The 13730-nt window shown below is 52.3% G+C and overlaps 6 protein-coding genes across 18 annotated transcripts; 4 read left to right on the top strand and 2 right to left on the bottom strand.

Moving 5' to 3' along the window:
• On the top strand, nucleotides 1–1458 carry H310_04612 (anthranilate phosphoribosyltransferase). Of its 8 annotated transcripts, XM_008869033.1 has the most exons (8): nucleotides 1–216; nucleotides 270–409; nucleotides 464–559; nucleotides 608–773; nucleotides 821–922; nucleotides 974–1151; nucleotides 1201–1278; nucleotides 1333–1458. In XM_008869033.1, the coding sequence occupies exons 1-8, from the start codon at nucleotides 7–9 to the stop codon at nucleotides 1404–1406; spliced, it is 1044 nt and encodes a 347-aa protein (XP_008867255.1). In that variant the 5' UTR covers nucleotides 1–6; the 3' UTR covers nucleotides 1407–1458. The 8 variants fall into 8 exon arrangements, with proteins under 8 accessions (XP_008867255.1, XP_008867256.1, XP_008867254.1 ...); XM_008869034.1 differs by having other exon boundaries at nucleotides 1201–1458; XM_008869032.1 differs by having other exon boundaries at nucleotides 974–1278.
• Nucleotides 1459–1568: 110 nt separating this feature from the next.
• On the top strand, nucleotides 1569–3159 carry H310_04611 (hypothetical protein). The gene is made up of 3 exons (XM_008869030.1): nucleotides 1569–1915; nucleotides 1964–2267; nucleotides 2321–3159. The coding sequence occupies exons 1-3, from the start codon at nucleotides 1614–1616 to the stop codon at nucleotides 3038–3040; spliced, it is 1326 nt and encodes a 441-aa protein (XP_008867252.1). The 5' UTR covers nucleotides 1569–1613; the 3' UTR covers nucleotides 3041–3159.
• A 589-nt stretch (nucleotides 3160–3748) lies between these two features.
• On the top strand, nucleotides 3749–5276 carry H310_04610 (hypothetical protein). The gene has a single exon (XM_008869029.1). It carries the CDS (start codon nucleotides 3757–3759, stop codon nucleotides 5167–5169), a length of 1413 nt encoding a protein of 470 aa, XP_008867251.1. The 5' UTR covers nucleotides 3749–3756; the 3' UTR covers nucleotides 5170–5276.
• A 653-nt stretch (nucleotides 5277–5929) lies between these two features.
• H310_04609 (hypothetical protein) lies at nucleotides 5930–7912 on the bottom strand. 4 transcript variants are annotated; one of them, XM_008869028.1, is made up of 12 exons: nucleotides 7781–7912; nucleotides 7551–7737; nucleotides 7455–7496; nucleotides 7337–7390; nucleotides 7104–7286; nucleotides 6953–7050; nucleotides 6761–6907; nucleotides 6579–6714; nucleotides 6467–6525; nucleotides 6295–6412; nucleotides 6118–6243; nucleotides 5930–6073 (listed from the first exon to the last, which is right to left on the bottom strand). In XM_008869028.1, the coding sequence occupies exons 1-12, from the start codon at nucleotides 7822–7824 to the stop codon at nucleotides 5990–5992; spliced, it is 1278 nt and encodes a 425-aa protein (XP_008867250.1). In that variant the 5' UTR covers nucleotides 7825–7912; the 3' UTR covers nucleotides 5930–5989. The 4 variants fall into 4 exon arrangements, with proteins under 4 accessions (XP_008867250.1, XP_008867249.1, XP_008867248.1 ...); XM_008869027.1 differs by having other exon boundaries at nucleotides 6761–7050; XM_008869026.1 differs by having other exon boundaries at nucleotides 6295–6525.
• Nucleotides 7913–8462: 550 nt separating this feature from the next.
• Nucleotides 8463–11064, top strand: H310_04608 (hypothetical protein). Of its 3 annotated transcripts, none has more exons than XM_008869024.1 (12): nucleotides 8463–8944; nucleotides 9004–9112; nucleotides 9157–9228; nucleotides 9284–9435; nucleotides 9490–9807; nucleotides 9857–9915; nucleotides 9970–10168; nucleotides 10218–10311; nucleotides 10372–10586; nucleotides 10640–10744; nucleotides 10798–10896; nucleotides 10956–11064. In XM_008869024.1, exons 1-12 carry the CDS (start codon nucleotides 8507–8509, stop codon nucleotides 11022–11024), a joined length of 1929 nt encoding a protein of 642 aa, XP_008867246.1. In that variant the 5' UTR covers nucleotides 8463–8506; the 3' UTR covers nucleotides 11025–11064. The 3 variants fall into 3 exon arrangements, with proteins under 3 accessions (XP_008867246.1, XP_008867245.1, XP_008867244.1); XM_008869023.1 differs by having other exon boundaries at nucleotides 9487–9807; XM_008869022.1 differs by having other exon boundaries at nucleotides 9857–10168.
• On the bottom strand, nucleotides 10963–12542 carry H310_04607 (hypothetical protein). Its single transcript, XM_008869021.1, has 5 exons — nucleotides 12030–12542; nucleotides 11596–11985; nucleotides 11442–11534; nucleotides 11268–11373; nucleotides 10963–11208 (listed from the first exon to the last, which is right to left on the bottom strand). Exons 1-5 carry the CDS (start codon nucleotides 12447–12449, stop codon nucleotides 11072–11074), a joined length of 1146 nt encoding a protein of 381 aa, XP_008867243.1. The 5' UTR covers nucleotides 12450–12542; the 3' UTR covers nucleotides 10963–11071.
• Between the last annotated feature and the right edge of the window lie 1188 nt (nucleotides 12543–13730).

The following is a 13730-nucleotide window of genomic DNA, read 5'->3' as shown; positions in this document are numbered from 1 at the left end:
CCTGCCATGAAGGTCCTACTGGAGAAGCTCGCACAACGCCAAGATTTGACTGCCGAAGAGATGGTAGTCATCATGGATACCATTGCACTGGGAGCTGCGGACCCCATTCAAATTGGTGTGTTTCTATCCCTGCTGCGATCCAAAGGAGAAACCCCTGTCGAAGTTCAATCACTCGTCTCCGTCATGCTCCGCCACGCACGCCTTGTGCCTTTGCAGGTGGGGTGGACTAGGCCATTATGAACGCAGTATTGACGCAAGGAACACTATAGCAAGATGTAAAGACCCTGGACATTGTCGGAACGGGTGGTGACGGAGCGAACACTGTCAATTTATCGACCTCCGCAGCGATTTTGGCAGCGGCTTGTGGTGCTAAAGTAGCCAAGCACGGAAATCGCTCTGTTTCCAGTCGGTACGACTATTATATTTCTGCATGACCTCTCGAATATTGACGGATGGCACACAGGTCAGGTTCTGCTGACGTGCTGGAAGTGATGGGTGTGCCGATGTTGGAGCCCCAGCACATTTCACCATGCATCAACGAAGCGAATATTGCATTTATGTAAGTCTACCAGGAAATATTGGGCATTATAAATCACCATGCATGCAGGTATGCGCCGCATTTCCATCCTGCCATGAAACATGTTGCTCCCGTCCGCAAGTCCATGGGTATTCGCAGTGTTTTCAACGTTTTGGGACCTCTCATCAACCCAGCCAAGTGCCAAACCTCCGTCATTGGCGTATACACACCATCGCTGTTGGACCTATTTGGACAGGTGCGACGATGATCCCTGAACGAACGACTGACTTAGCTTGTCTCAAGGTTCTCCATTTGATGGGAGTTGAACATGCATTGGTGGTACACTGCGCTGGCCTTGACGAGCTGAATCCCATCGGCGACGCAGAAATTGTCGAAGTTACTCAGGTTGAAATGCCTCACACTTAGTAAGGCCGTCGTGCTCATCTTTTCCATTAGCAAGGATGCCAACGATACACATTGACACCCGAAGAAATTGGCATTCCTCGGTGCACCCTCAAAGACTTGGAAGGAGGAGATGCTGACGAAAATTGTCGGATCTTGCGTCAAGTGTTTCAAGGTGGCGAACATTGCGAAAACGCTATCGGGAACACGATTGCCTACAATGCCGGAGCAGGTAGATTTCCCGTCCGCGCTGCTCCTCGTCTGACCGTGAGTTGTCGTAGGGTTGTATGTGTACGGGTTGGCCAACACAATCAAGCATGGCTACGAAGTGGCGAAGGCTGCGCTGAAAGCTGGCGAGGGTACTACTTACTCTTTCATGTCTTCGGTACTCTGACACAGGGAACGATGTGTAGCTCTGAAGACGCTGGACCGCTGGAGCGAAGTAGCGACGCGGTTGCATGCCTCGCCACGTGCTGTCGGCCAATAATGTTGTCATGAAGTTTAAATTCGCAAAATACGCTTTGTGTTGGGTTGTGAAGCAGAATCCGAGCGCGACGTTTCATTGGCTGACGAAAGGTCGCGTTGTCCGGATACTGAAAAACGTGGCAAAGAACTGAAGTTGTTGTCACACCTTTACTGTGGTTTTCTGAACCACCTTTGGCAGTCCCATTTCCCATTTTATGGCGACGACGAGATGATCTACTACAGTCAAGACGAGTTCTTCACTCTGTTGTCCAAAGTACAAGGGTCGGCTTTCCGCGGCAACGGCCCTCGTCGCGCCCTCCTCATGGCATGGTTTGCGACGGTGGTTATGATCGGCAACCACGTGTACTCGATCGCATTTTTCAATACCACGGTCAGTGTCGCGTGCACGTACACCCTCAACGTATTCAACGTGTTCCTGGGTCTGCTGATTTCGTTCCGACTCAATTCCGCCTTCAATCAATGGCGGTCTGGTGTTGTGGCCATGGGATCTGTTGGCGACGCTGCCCGCGGGTACGTCACCGAGACCAACGGTACCACGTATGACATGATCGTCGATAGGATTGTGTCGTCGACTATTGCATTCTTGGACTTGGGGGTGGACGGCGAAGAGAAGCTGCGCTTTGCGAGTGAATTGCGTCGACTTGTCTGCTTGTACGTGTCGATCTTGGTGCAAGACGCAAGAGGGTGTGCACAAGAAGACTTGAGTTCATTTATCCAGTGTCATCTGCTTGCTGAAAATGAAGCGGAAGAAATGAAGCGATGTGGCGTCGTGTGTAACCGGGCTCGCGTGCAAAAAGGTCGTGGTGTTACCGTTGCGCAGGCGAACCCGTACAAGTTGCGGTCGTCGATGGTGGAGCTTTGGGTACGCTTAAACTTTCATTTATCATGGCGTGCGTGCTGAATGCGGTCGTGTAGATCCGTCGATTGATCCAAATCGCGCACCGGCGAAACTGGTATGGCATGCCGCAAACGGCCGCCCTCAACGGATACGTGTCGACCCTCGTCAGCTTATACTCGACGATCTACAACATTGCCAACATCCCTATTCCGTTCAACTACGCTCACTTCCTCGTCGTCGTCATGACCATCTACCTGACTGTGTACACGTTTGTGATCGTGCACTCGTCGAGCTACTTTACCCCATTGTGGGTGTACGGCTGGGGCTTTGTCATTTTTTCCGCAGATGACGTGGCGCGTGAAATCGAATGTCCTTTTGGCACCGATGCGAACGACATCGATTTGGAAAACCGCATTGTGCGCATCGAAGAAGAGCTCGACGTTGTCCTCCGAAGTGCATACATGCACGAAATGGCACTGCGTGCAGAGGCCATGGGATATTCGTCCCATTCGACCAACTCAACTGATTCCGCATGTGTTGACAGCATGCCTCTGTCCGAACTAAGTGACCACGTTGACGCCGAAGAAGTCAGCAACTCACCGCCTGAAATCCCCATGCCCGTGGCGCCATTGTTGCGGTTCATGCTCACACACTCGACGGCTGAAATGGATACGCCAGGATGCCTCAATGCAGCCGAAGAGGGACGGGCGCCTCCTGAGGGAGAGCCGTTAACTACAGCGACCGTCCAGCCAGGATATGGCTCGGTTAGCTCTGTCCGCGACGCTGTCTGGTTGTAGTTGGTCCTGTTGAATTCCTGGCCGCTGGATACAATTGAACCAGATACAATGTAGTATTTGTGGGTTGTCCACTGCTTCAAGTACATTCCTGAAGTACATTACATGTCATACAATCCGTACATTCTGTGTTGTCGAGCGGTTACACGTTCGAAACCAGCTCGCCCTCTGCTGTCTTCGATGTCGTCATCACGATGGCTCGCTTACAAGGCGCTCGAGTTTGTGGATGTCGCTGATAGACATGCTAAATTTGCCCATGCATGCTCGTGAGAATGCTGGGGCAGTGAAGTGCGGGACTTGCACAGTGCTTCGATGCGGGATTTGCGGATTTGCCATACCTACGAGCGCTGGACAACTGGGTCGTGCGCACATCCACACAGCCAAAGAGAGACTCTATGCAAAGTCACGTTGTTGTGGTTGTGCACCAATTCGGACACCATTTTTCGAACCTGGCGTCGATGTATCGGTTTCGTGGTGACGAAAGGGGGCTGGCTGGGAAAAATTCGTTCAACTGGTCTAGGTCCACCATATTCTTTCTTAGAAGTATCCATATTAAGAGAATGCAACTGAATATTTCAAGCGAAAAACTTGGATGAAAGCATATTATTTGACAAAGGTTATGAATGATTGAGATTGGTCCAAGCGCTTCAACATCCTTGTTGTGCCTTGTAGTTATGGCTTGGAGTGCGAGCTCATTTCGAAATTTGCCCTGCGTCAAGATGCCCCTGCTTGTACCCACCAAGAAAGACTGTGTCGTTGTTGTGGACCCGTTCTCGACGGGCTTATGCCTTGCACAAGACGTGATGCGCCGCGGGTATGCTTGCATTGCCGTGTACAGCGAAACCGAGGAAGTGTTTGCCGATTGGATGGCGACGCTGTCGGCGGACATGCGCAAGTCGTTTGCTGGCGAAGTGTTTCATGATGGCTCGGACGATTCGGAAGAGGAATTGCGACGCGTCGTCAATGGCATCCTTTCATTCGGGTACAACGTGGTCGGCGTCATTGTCGGGGCAGAGCCTGGTGTGCAATTGTGTGATCGCCTCTCCGAGTACATGCGTCTAGTCACGAACGGGTCGGCAGGGTCTGAAGGCCGACGCAATAAATACGTGATGGGCGAAAAGATTCGATCGGCGGGCATGCGTGCCGTGAAGCAGTGCTTGGCGTCGTCATATGAAGTGGCTGAGGAATTTATTAAGTCGATGTTGAAGCCCCAACCCTTTCGTGTCATTGTCAAGCCCGTCGACAGTGCCGGCAGCGATGATGTGACGCTATGCACATCGTTGGACGAAGTGCGCTACTGCTTCCGCAACGTGATTGGCAAGATCAACCACCTCGGTATTGAAAACACCAGTTTGCTCGTGCAAGAGTACTTGGAAGGCACAGAGTACGTCGTCGACACAGTCTCCCGCAACGGAGAACACAAGGTCGTGGCGGTGTGGGAGTACGACAAGCGATGCGCCAATGGTGCGGCCTTCGTGTACTATGGTGCGCTTTTGCGTGAGGCCAAAGGCGACGTCGTCCTGTCGATCGTGGAATACGTTTTCAAGGTATTGGATGCGCTGGACATCCAGCATGGCCCGGGCCACGCAGAAGTCAAATTTGTGCGAGGCGAACCGTGCTTGATTGAAATTGGTGCGCGTTGCCATGGGCGTGAAGGCACGGACATGCCTATTCTGGACCGTTGCCAAGGTTACAATCAAGTCGGTGCGACGGTGGACGCTTACTTTGACAAGCAAGCATTCCAGGCGCTTCCAAAGATGCCGACAAACTTGAAGGCGCACGGAATCAAGACAACACTGGTGTCGTACGAGCATGGTGTGCTTCATTCTATGCCCGGATTGTCGGAGATTGAGTCGATGCCATCATTCGTGGACAAGAAAATTCGGCACACAGAGGGAGTGAAAATGGCGCCCACTATTGACATGTTTACAACTCCTGGGTGTGTGCTCATGGTGCACCCGGACGCGAATGTGTTGACCCAAGACTACGAACGCATTCGCGCGCTAGAGGTGAAAGGGTTGTACAAGTTGAAGAAGGAACCGGAGCACCCTCCCAAATCCAGCGCGATCAAGGGACTCTGCAGTGGCGGGATCAAAATGGACGTGCACCACATTCCCGTCGCGACATCGTAAGCGATGAGGGCTCTTGCTAGACCAGCGCAACAAACAGCACGCATGGCCCTCCTTGTGAGGAGCAATGGCCATATTTAATGTTGAATGTGGTTTTGCATCATGTTGAAGCGTGAGTTTGTCCCATAGATCGTGGGACATCGCCGCCGCAACCACTTCAACTTCGCCTTAACCCATTTGATTGGCTGTTGGTCGATTTTGCATCAGATGATATCACGTTGCGCCAGATTCGTTTGTAATGATTATTGAATCTTCTTGTCGCGCCATCAAGGATGGCTGCGCTCGTTGGGATATAAAGTTTGAGTGAGCCACGTCTTGCGGATAGCAAGGGCGAAATGTCCACTTCAACGTCGCCATTCGCGCTGCTGAATTCATCGATCCATCTGACTCGGTTGAGTTCCATCCAAACGTGATCTTGCCTTCATCTGGACACCCATTGGCCTCGCCAACCGTTCGAAGCCAATGCAATAGCACGAGGCTCTGGTTCGATGGAGAATAGAATGTGTGAGGCTGGTGAATTGAGATTCCCACTTCATGCTCACGTAGCAAGGACGAATCTCAACCGAAACTGTTTTTGTACGGTTCACTGAGAGGAATCGTACATCATGTAGCCGTACGTCAAGTGCACGTACGACATGATGTTCCGACATATAATGTCTCCAGCTGGATTATAACCAATTAACATAACTGCTAAATATTTTGATCAACTTTTATGTCGACATGAATAATTGTACTTGTGCGAGATTTTAGACAAAATGAAACAGGAGGACGGCATATTGTACATGTTAAATATCTCAATCAAGCGGCATAACGCGGAGAGGCTTCACACAGATTGCATCGCGGGAGACTGGACGTCCACCACGTCAATTCGCTTCCGTATCCATCCGCTGGAGCGTGCCTCAAGTGTCTGCCTCCTTGTGATCAGTTGAAGCGCGAAATGAATCAGTGTACCTCATGAATAAGCTGGCTCAAGGACGATTCAAGATGGTTATGGCATGTGAGACGTTGCAACGCGTCAAAGTATTCATCCATCGTACGACGGGAGGCTGGAGACGATCCGTCAAGTAAGTCTCCCACCTATGCAGAGGTACGTCAAGTCAATCGAAACGAGAGCACAGTGTGGCTCACTTGAAGGAGGAGTTGGCATGCGGCTTGCAGTACTTGCGGCGCAGGATGCACAGATTCCAAATCTGCATCAAGCATCATGGCCACACACACATGCATAATGTTTTCTGTGAGGAGTTGTCTAAACCAAGACAGCATTATTGCACCACATGGCCAATTTGTAGGGACAACGCACCGTCGAAAGAGCTCGCCTATCAAGCCGACATTGCCCAGCATGCTTTGGCGCCGCCACGACTGTTGGGACATCGGTACGTCACTTGAAAAGGTTCTAACCACAGAGTATTTACCGCATGGTCAGCTTCTTCGACAAGCGCTTCATAACACTTGGTGAGCAAAATGCGTCGGAAATTAATGGTTCTGGCGCCATCTTTGAAATCGGGGAGAGAGTCTGAAAGACCCGAGCAAAATGGAGCGTAAAATTGGCTACAACACTTGCTGACGCACAAGGTTTGCAAAGCATGGAAGAGACCTCAGCTCCGGCGCGGCTATCGCCCGGTCAAACAAAACGCCCACGACAGCTTGCAGTGACAACGTGCACGTCACGGGAATGTCATGGAACGAGTTGATGGTTTCGTCGACGGAGATTAAGTTTGCTGGCGGCAGGTTATCGAGCAAACTGGAGACTTCGATGTGACATGTTTGTTCAGTGCCGTTGAAATACCGGTTCAGTTTGGCGATAGCGTCCTTCATTTCGTCCTCAGGGGAATCAGTCGGTTTATGCCGCGGTTGCTTGGCCTTGTTGTCAAGGTCCGGGGAGGTCTGCGGTGGGGTGCTCCATTCACTTCCACGTTGAAAGGCCCGACGTAACATACCGTGCGAAAGTAGGCGTATGCATTTGGGTCGTAATGGAGCACGGGCTGGGAAGCGGCGGCGGCAGCACGCTGCTTTTCTCGCTTTGCGGCCAATTTGGTCTTTTCCTTGACAGTGCCTCCGCACATGGCGTTAATAGTGACAAAGTCAAACCCTGGAGGCGCATCGGTGAAGAACGGGCGGAACTAGCCGATTTTGTGAGCGCGACGTAAGCGGACTTTGGAGTCAACTGAACCTGTAAGAGCTCTGCAATCGAATAATGCTGCCGCCCGCGAACAATTCGACCAGCCTGTACCAGACAGTATCAGTACCAAGAATCCAACTTGAGGCCAAATTCAACGTCATCTGCATACTTCGGCTAGTTCGGCCAAGGTACGCACTGCTGGTAACGGGGTCTAGGTATGTGTGGACCATCAGGATGGAGGAATGAAAATGAGGAACCTTAGTACCTCGATGGGGACCGCAAGATGCGGCACGGCATCAACTGGTACCTTGTTCGAACGGGTGCTTTTAGGGAGATTTACAACGGCATTTGTTGGCGTTATGTTCCCTTTGTTCTTCTTCGAGACACCTGGAGATGGAGCTGCAGGTGTCGTTACCATTGCAGCCGTCACAACCTCGACTGGAACAACAAAGCTATATCCCGTTCAGACATCCACCACGGCATCACCTTCAATACCTAGGGACAAATGCACCAGCATTTGGGTTTAACTTGGACGACATGGAGACAGAATTGATCAATTTGGCTTCGCGCGGCGTCGGCGGCTTCTGTTCTTTGGAACCACCCCAGAGTTTCCAGGGGACGTACGGTTAACGCCGAAGTGGACCGGATAATGGTTTTTCAACGTAGTAACAATATTGGTGCGTGTTATATTAATATAGTACAAGCGTTGAATTCTTGATTGCACTTCGCACTCACATTTTTTTCCAGAAAAGATATGACATACAATCACTTATATATTGTTTTGGATGGATGCAAAACGTCAGTTTTATACTAGTACATTGCAAGTTGCAAATATTACTAGCCAGTGTTGTGAATCCAATTCGCCCACTGCACCACGGTTCTTCACATCAGATCGAGGGTGTGGAATTAAGCAAAAGAGGTTGATGCTTCCAGCACCTGTCACCAGCAGTTCTCCAAGTGACCCCTCGTTTCATGTGTGCCAGTTGACGCTTGCATTCCTCACGGTTGGCCGCAGTGGAAGCTGAGCCAATTTGATTGGTTTGCTCATGCATAGAAAATTATTTTCGTACTAATCCTTACATTTGTATAAAAAATAAATGTTCTCAATTAAATTTTCCGGCAGCGAGAACTGTCGTTTTCGCGCGAGGCAAGGCTACGGATAACGATTCAAATCTACCGGCGGCACATTGACTCAAAAGACCCAGGCACCGCCAGCTCTCCATGGGCCGCGGACCATCGCCAGTCCTCAAGGGAGTCAAATGCATCGTCGATGTTCGTATGTCGGCAGGCGACGCCGACGTGGACTGCTCGGCGGCAGTAAGCGAAAAGCTGGAGAGCCTGGGAGCGAAGGTCATGAAGAGGTTGGGCAGGGACACAACTCACGTAGTTTGGCTCAATGGTAACCGCAATGTTCGCGAAGACACACTCAAACGCAACGAAGTCAAACTTGTTGGCCCACTCTGGGTCGAGGCATGCTTGCAGACGGCGACGCGCGTCCCCGAGACAAAGTTCTTTCCCGTTGAAACTACAGCGAACAAGTCGACACCATTGCCAACTCCAGCCGCAGAAAAGAAGAAGCGCCGGCGGTCGAGTCTAATGGAACCTCGTCGTGAAGATGTGTTTGATGAGCTGACGACACCCATCAAGAAGAGTCGGAGGGTAAGTCCTTGAACAACCTTGCGTAGGACAAATATGCCGAACGTGTGATTGATCTTTAGAAAACTCTGGAACAAGTTACCCCGCTAGCGATTACTCTCACGCCTCAAGAAGGTGTTCAAGCTCGAAGCTTGAGTCTATGCCGTCAATCTAGGTCTCCTGACTGCGACGGTAAGATTACGATGTTGATTTCATGCACCGATGGCAAGATGTAGAAATTTCGCAATCTACGACTCCCGCGAACTTGCCAACTGTCCATGAAGCGTTTGACCTGCCATCTCAGTCTGGTAAGATGCAGCCAACATCGTTCGTAAAAGCTCTGATCGTGCTCCCTTGAACCAGATATTCGCGTCACACGCCAGAGCATCGAGTCCAACAATCCAACGCCTCTTTCGAAGGCAGCTCCTGCGTCGAAGCGCGAGACAAAGCGCCTAAGTACCCCTGCCTCAACCGCTCGAGCAACCCCGAAAAGTACCGCAAAAGTCGTCAACCAGGTCTCTTGACTGTTTAAACACACCCGCATCGCACTCACGTGATGTTATCAGAAGGATTGGCCATGTCCATCGTGTACGTTCGACAACCATCGTCTGGCAAAGCGTTGTAAGTTGTGCGGGACGCCGTCCACGGGCGGCAAGCCTTCTCACGTGACAGAGTTGACGGATGATTTGGTGGCCACGAAACCCTCTACGAGGCACTGCAATAAGCAAGCTGGGGTGCCCACCACACCGTCGCCACTGCCATCATCGAAGCAGCGCCAATCCACTCCGATCATTGGTACACCAAAGCAACGTCCACTCGCTCAACGACGCATAAGCACGGCAAAATCGCCTTCGATTCCTCGCGTGAAACCCGGCACTCCCGACAAGGCATCTGAAATTTCACCCGCTCTTTCGAGACTTTTACAGACTCTTCTAGACAACCAAAGTGGGCAAGTCGCCGCCGGAAGCAACCAAGGCAAAAAAGATCGGGGACAAGTACAGTGATAAAAGCACGGAAGATGCACCAAACCAACTGACCAAACGAAAAAGGGTGAAGTCACTCGAATCAATTCGCGCTGTAAAGGCCAAGATGTCATATACGTCGACGGCAGTGGAAGAAAAGGCCATGAAAACGCCACCAAAGAAGAGCGCCACGTCGAATAGGGCAACAACTGCAATGTCAACGGCGACAACAGCGACACCCGTGAATGGGGTGTCGGGGTTTCGGCCAGCGTCTGTTGGAAGCAAGGTACTCGGAACTCGTGTCTGAGCATTCCGATGATGTCACATCCGCCTAGACAAAGCGCATTTCACGCCATGTGATCAGCGTGAGCGGAGCGACCCTCGACACGCGCCTTCTTCTCGAAAGCTCCATGCGTGAGATCGATTCGAGTATTTCTCACAATCTTGCATGGTGCAACTAACTTCTGATGAATGAGTGTGATGGTGTAGGCAGTGGGGGAGGCAAGAGCCGCATTGTGGATGACTTTGCAGCGCCTGTGACGCATGTCGTTGTGTCGGACACTTCGAAGCGCACGATGAAAATTCTCTTTGGACTCGCGCAAGGCGCGCACATTGTTTCCGACGCGTGGGTGTATTCATCTCTTGAGGCCAAGAAGTGGCTGGACGAGACGCCATTTTTGATGGCCCAGTACCCAGTGCCCAAGGTAATCCCGTCAACTCTTTGAACATGGTGTCGGTCACGAAATACAACACGTAGACTCGCCCTCCGCGGCTTTTTCAAGGCATAAAGGTGTACGTTGCAAGTGGTGTCGACCCACCAAAAGCGACGCTACAGGCGTTAATTGTCGCCGCTGGTGGCCAGGTACCCAGTTTTGATTCAAAAGAGTGTCATTACGATTTGTGATGCGTGCATAGGCGTGCACGCAAATGACGGTGGCGTCCGTGTGCATTGGGGTGGAACCTGCGGTCGGCCGTCGGGCAAAGCAGGCAGGGATTCCGATGGTGTCGCCAAAGGTAGCTAGTCTTTCGTCGCCAAGCGTGTGTTTGCTCATGGAATGTTGAATCGACTGTAGTGGTTGTTCGACAGTTTGGCCAGGGGAGAACTCGGAGCCGTCGCCCCCGACGGATCGGGCCAGTCGTGAGTGTTAATGTACAGCATTGTATTTTACGACAAATTCGCACCACCCAACTAGTCGTACAAGTTAAACGCGGGCTCGACGGTGGACGCAAAGGATGACCGCAGGACAAGACTGGGACTTGCGCTCGCTTGCGATTGTGCCCACGACGGTCGGTTCGACCTGTCTCCCATCCACAGGCAGTCCGTGACTACGCACCACGTCTGTCAGAAGCCATTTTGTTCGACAGCGCAGAACGGGGACACTTACAAGGATTGCCCGCCAAGTTGCCGCACTGGTGCTGCATGAAGCACGACATGCACACCTTGTGCTTGGACGTCTTTGTGATGCGGCGCATGCACTTGGAACACACCACCTAGCACGATGCAACGGCGTGACTTGATACAAGACCATTCCGTTGCAGGGGATGGAAGGACGACGTACTTGATGGCAGGTTTCGCAGGTCTCTGGTCGTCGAAACAAGTGGAATCGCTTGGCGCAAAACACGCAGTGCTTGCGAGTGGCGCGGTCCGCCGTCTACAGCGGCACGAACATGGGGCCAGGCTCGACGAATTGGGTCTTGGGGCATGGATGGTACCTCGATTTCGTTGTCACCGTACTGCGATGACGGCGACCGCGGGGACCTCTGGACGCCGGAGGCCGTGCTGCTAATCTGGGACAATCGCATCGAGTGCCGATACACTTGAATGCGCTCGTTGAGAGTGTCAAAGTGCTTGAACATGCCTTGGATCATGGACTTGACAAAAAGCTTGGAAGCCATCGACGTCTTTTTGTCGCACAGCAACATGATGTTGGCACGAGAGATCGATTCGACGTCGTCGTGGTAGACGACAATGCCCGAGTTTTGAATGTTGCCACGAACGTAGCCATGGGACTCGAGCAAGGACGGCGCACTGCGATGGTCGATCGAGTGGATGCAACGCGCCCAACCGGTGCGACCGTGCGCGTCTTGGAAAGAATCTAGGTACTGTCGCCAAGTGAGAAAAGGAAACACGAGCCGTGCAGATGAACCTCAAGCACGACGAAGTCGCGAGGCTTCACCATGGGCACAGATGACGCCATGGCAAACCACCGCAGAGCCAGATAATGATGGGGGTGGTCGGGTGTCGGCACTTCAAGAGTGTAGAGGAGTTTGGTGTCAATGCACTGGTTCACACGGCAATAATTCTCGGTGGACGTCATGGCCGTGAGATGATACGCACTGACATCACCAACCGTGCACCCTTTGACGATCGTAGATCCATGGAAGAGCGATGCATGCGCGAGGTTGATAGACGTGTTGCTGGCCGACTTGAAGAGTGCCCCTTTCGGCCCGATGAGCCGCGTGCTTTCGATAAAGTTGCGAAATGCGTTGGTGGCGACGACGACGAGCATTTCTTGTTCCTCGATCGAGAGCTGCGGCGACGTAAACATGGACCTGGACGAGTTCATGACGGTGGCGGCGCTGCTGGTGCTGCCAGTGTCGTTCCAAAAGTGATGCAGCGAACGCCGGTCTGACAGAGGTTGGAAGGGGCCGAGACGGTCGGATCACTTGGCACGACGAACGGAATAGGATCTAATGTCCCGATCCTATACAAAATCAAGTCTAAAGTACATGCACGACGAGAAAGTCGAACCCGCCGAACAAGACAACCTGATAACGTTAAACTTGAAAATTGTATACCTGGCCACCCGTTCGAGTTTTCGCTCTTGCTACATTCGGCACAAATATGATTTAACCCGAGCGATGAAAAGTATAGGTTAAACACGTCGGCAGCCAGAACAATGCCGTGGGAGGGTGGGGGACAACGGTCAAGACGGCGTGGGTGCAGACCAAGGGCGCGGCATGCACCGCCAACCACGCGGCTGCGATGGCTCACCCACAGTCAATGAATGTGTCGGAAGGACCAGTTGCTCGAGGCTCCATCCATTCAGCGTGGGCTGCTTTCTATCGGTCGAGTTGTCGTCGATATGCACCAAACGCATCGAGTCACCGTTGCTGCCCAACGCGACTACAAAACGCGACATTCGTGTGTCGACTTCCACCGTACATCTGTCGAATCCATTCCTTACGACATGCAGATGAGGCAACCCAAGGCACAACTCCAAACGGGAGACGTACTCGAGCACAGTCCCACTGCGCCGTCCGCTACACCTCCGCAAGACGTATCATTCGGCAGCCTGTGGCGCGGCCCTTCGCCAACGGTTCGTGGTGTTGAGCCTCCTCGTTGGGGAGCAGCACCCAGTAGATTTCTGGATAAAACGTATGTTTCGAAATGATGTTAAAGTGTGACTCGCCATGAGACAAAGTTCAAGTCGAATACGAGCGTGTTTCTCTGGAGTGACGGGCTGCACATCGCGTCCATCTCGATCGCAGCGTCGACTTGATTCTGCAACGGACTGGCCTCGCCCGCGGACCAGACGCGTGCTTGCTATCTATGCCAGAGTAGATATGTCCATTGACGACGTCGTCCACGGGAGGTGCAGTCAACGTACAGCGCAGCCGCTGGTGCCCACCCACATGCGTTCGTTGGTGCACACCCCGCCACGCCCTTGTAGTACTAACGTTCACCTTGTTTTTGTGTCGTGATGATACCCACGACCTGAATCCATCAAGGACATGTGCAGACCCCGCAGACAGCCTGGTCAGGGGCAATGGACCCAGGTGGAGCACCCGCAATCCTGCGCGTCATGAGGTTATCAAGTTGACGCGAGGAGACCTGGAGAATCCTA

Source organism: Aphanomyces invadans (assembly GCF_000520115.1).
Source record: "Aphanomyces invadans strain NJM9701 unplaced genomic scaffold supercont1.7, whole genome shotgun sequence".
In the NCBI taxonomy this organism is placed as follows: Eukaryota; Oomycota; class Saprolegniomycetes; order Saprolegniales; family Verrucalvaceae; genus Aphanomyces; species Aphanomyces invadans.
Note: the sequence above shows the minus strand (reverse complement) of the source record. Positions and strands in the feature narration are given on the sequence as shown.

Bases quoted from the DNA above. Each gene is read 5' to 3' on its own strand.
- H310_04612 (XM_008869031.1), top strand. From the start codon at position 7: ATGAAGGTCCTACTGGAGAAGCTCGCACAACGCCAAGATTTGACTGCC. The intron at 560-607 runs GTAAGTCTACCA...CCATGCATGCAG, and splicing joins GAAGCGAATATTGCATTTAT to GTATGCGCCGCATTTCCATC. The intron at 923-973 runs GTTGAAATGCCT...CTTTTCCATTAG, and splicing joins AAATTGTCGAAGTTACTCAG to CAAGGATGCCAACGATACAC.
- H310_04611 (XM_008869030.1), top strand. From the start codon at position 1,614: ATGATCTACTACAGTCAAGACGAGTTCTTCACTCTGTTGTCCAAAGTA. The intron at 1,916-1,963 runs GTACGTCACCGA...GATCGTCGATAG, and splicing joins GTTGGCGACGCTGCCCGCGG to GATTGTGTCGTCGACTATTG. The intron at 2,268-2,320 runs GTACGCTTAAAC...GCGGTCGTGTAG, and splicing joins CGTCGATGGTGGAGCTTTGG to ATCCGTCGATTGATCCAAAT.
- H310_04610 (XM_008869029.1), top strand. From the start codon at position 3,757: ATGCCCCTGCTTGTACCCACCAAGAAAGACTGTGTCGTTGTTGTGGAC.
- H310_04609 (XM_008869025.1), bottom strand. From the start codon at position 7,824: ATGTCGTCCAAGTTAAACCCAAATGCTGGTGCATTTGTCCCTAG. The intron at 6,526-6,578 runs GTAAATACTCTG...ATGTCCCAACAG, and splicing joins TCGAAGAAGCTGACCATGCG to TCGTGGCGGCGCCAAAGCAT. The intron at 6,244-6,294 runs GTGAGCCACACT...ACCTCTGCATAG, and splicing joins CATGCCAACTCCTCCTTCAA to GTGGGAGACTTACTTGACGG.
- H310_04608 (XM_008869022.1), top strand. From the start codon at position 8,507: ATGGGCCGCGGACCATCGCCAGTCCTCAAGGGAGTCAAATGCATCGTC. The intron at 10,312-10,371 runs GTATTTCTCACA...GTGATGGTGTAG, and splicing joins CATGCGTGAGATCGATTCGA to GCAGTGGGGGAGGCAAGAGC. The intron at 10,897-10,955 runs GTAGCTAGTCTT...AATCGACTGTAG, and splicing joins TTCCGATGGTGTCGCCAAAG to TGGTTGTTCGACAGTTTGGC.
- H310_04607 (XM_008869021.1), bottom strand. From the start codon at position 12,449: ATGAACTCGTCCAGGTCCATGTTTACGTCGCCGCAGCTCTCGATCGAG. The intron at 11,986-12,029 runs GTTCATCTGCAC...ACTTGGCGACAG, and splicing joins GCGACTTCGTCGTGCTTGAG to TACCTAGATTCTTTCCAAGA. The intron at 11,535-11,595 runs GTACCATCCATG...GTGCCGCTGTAG, and splicing joins ACGGTGACAACGAAATCGAG to ACGGCGGACCGCGCCACTCG.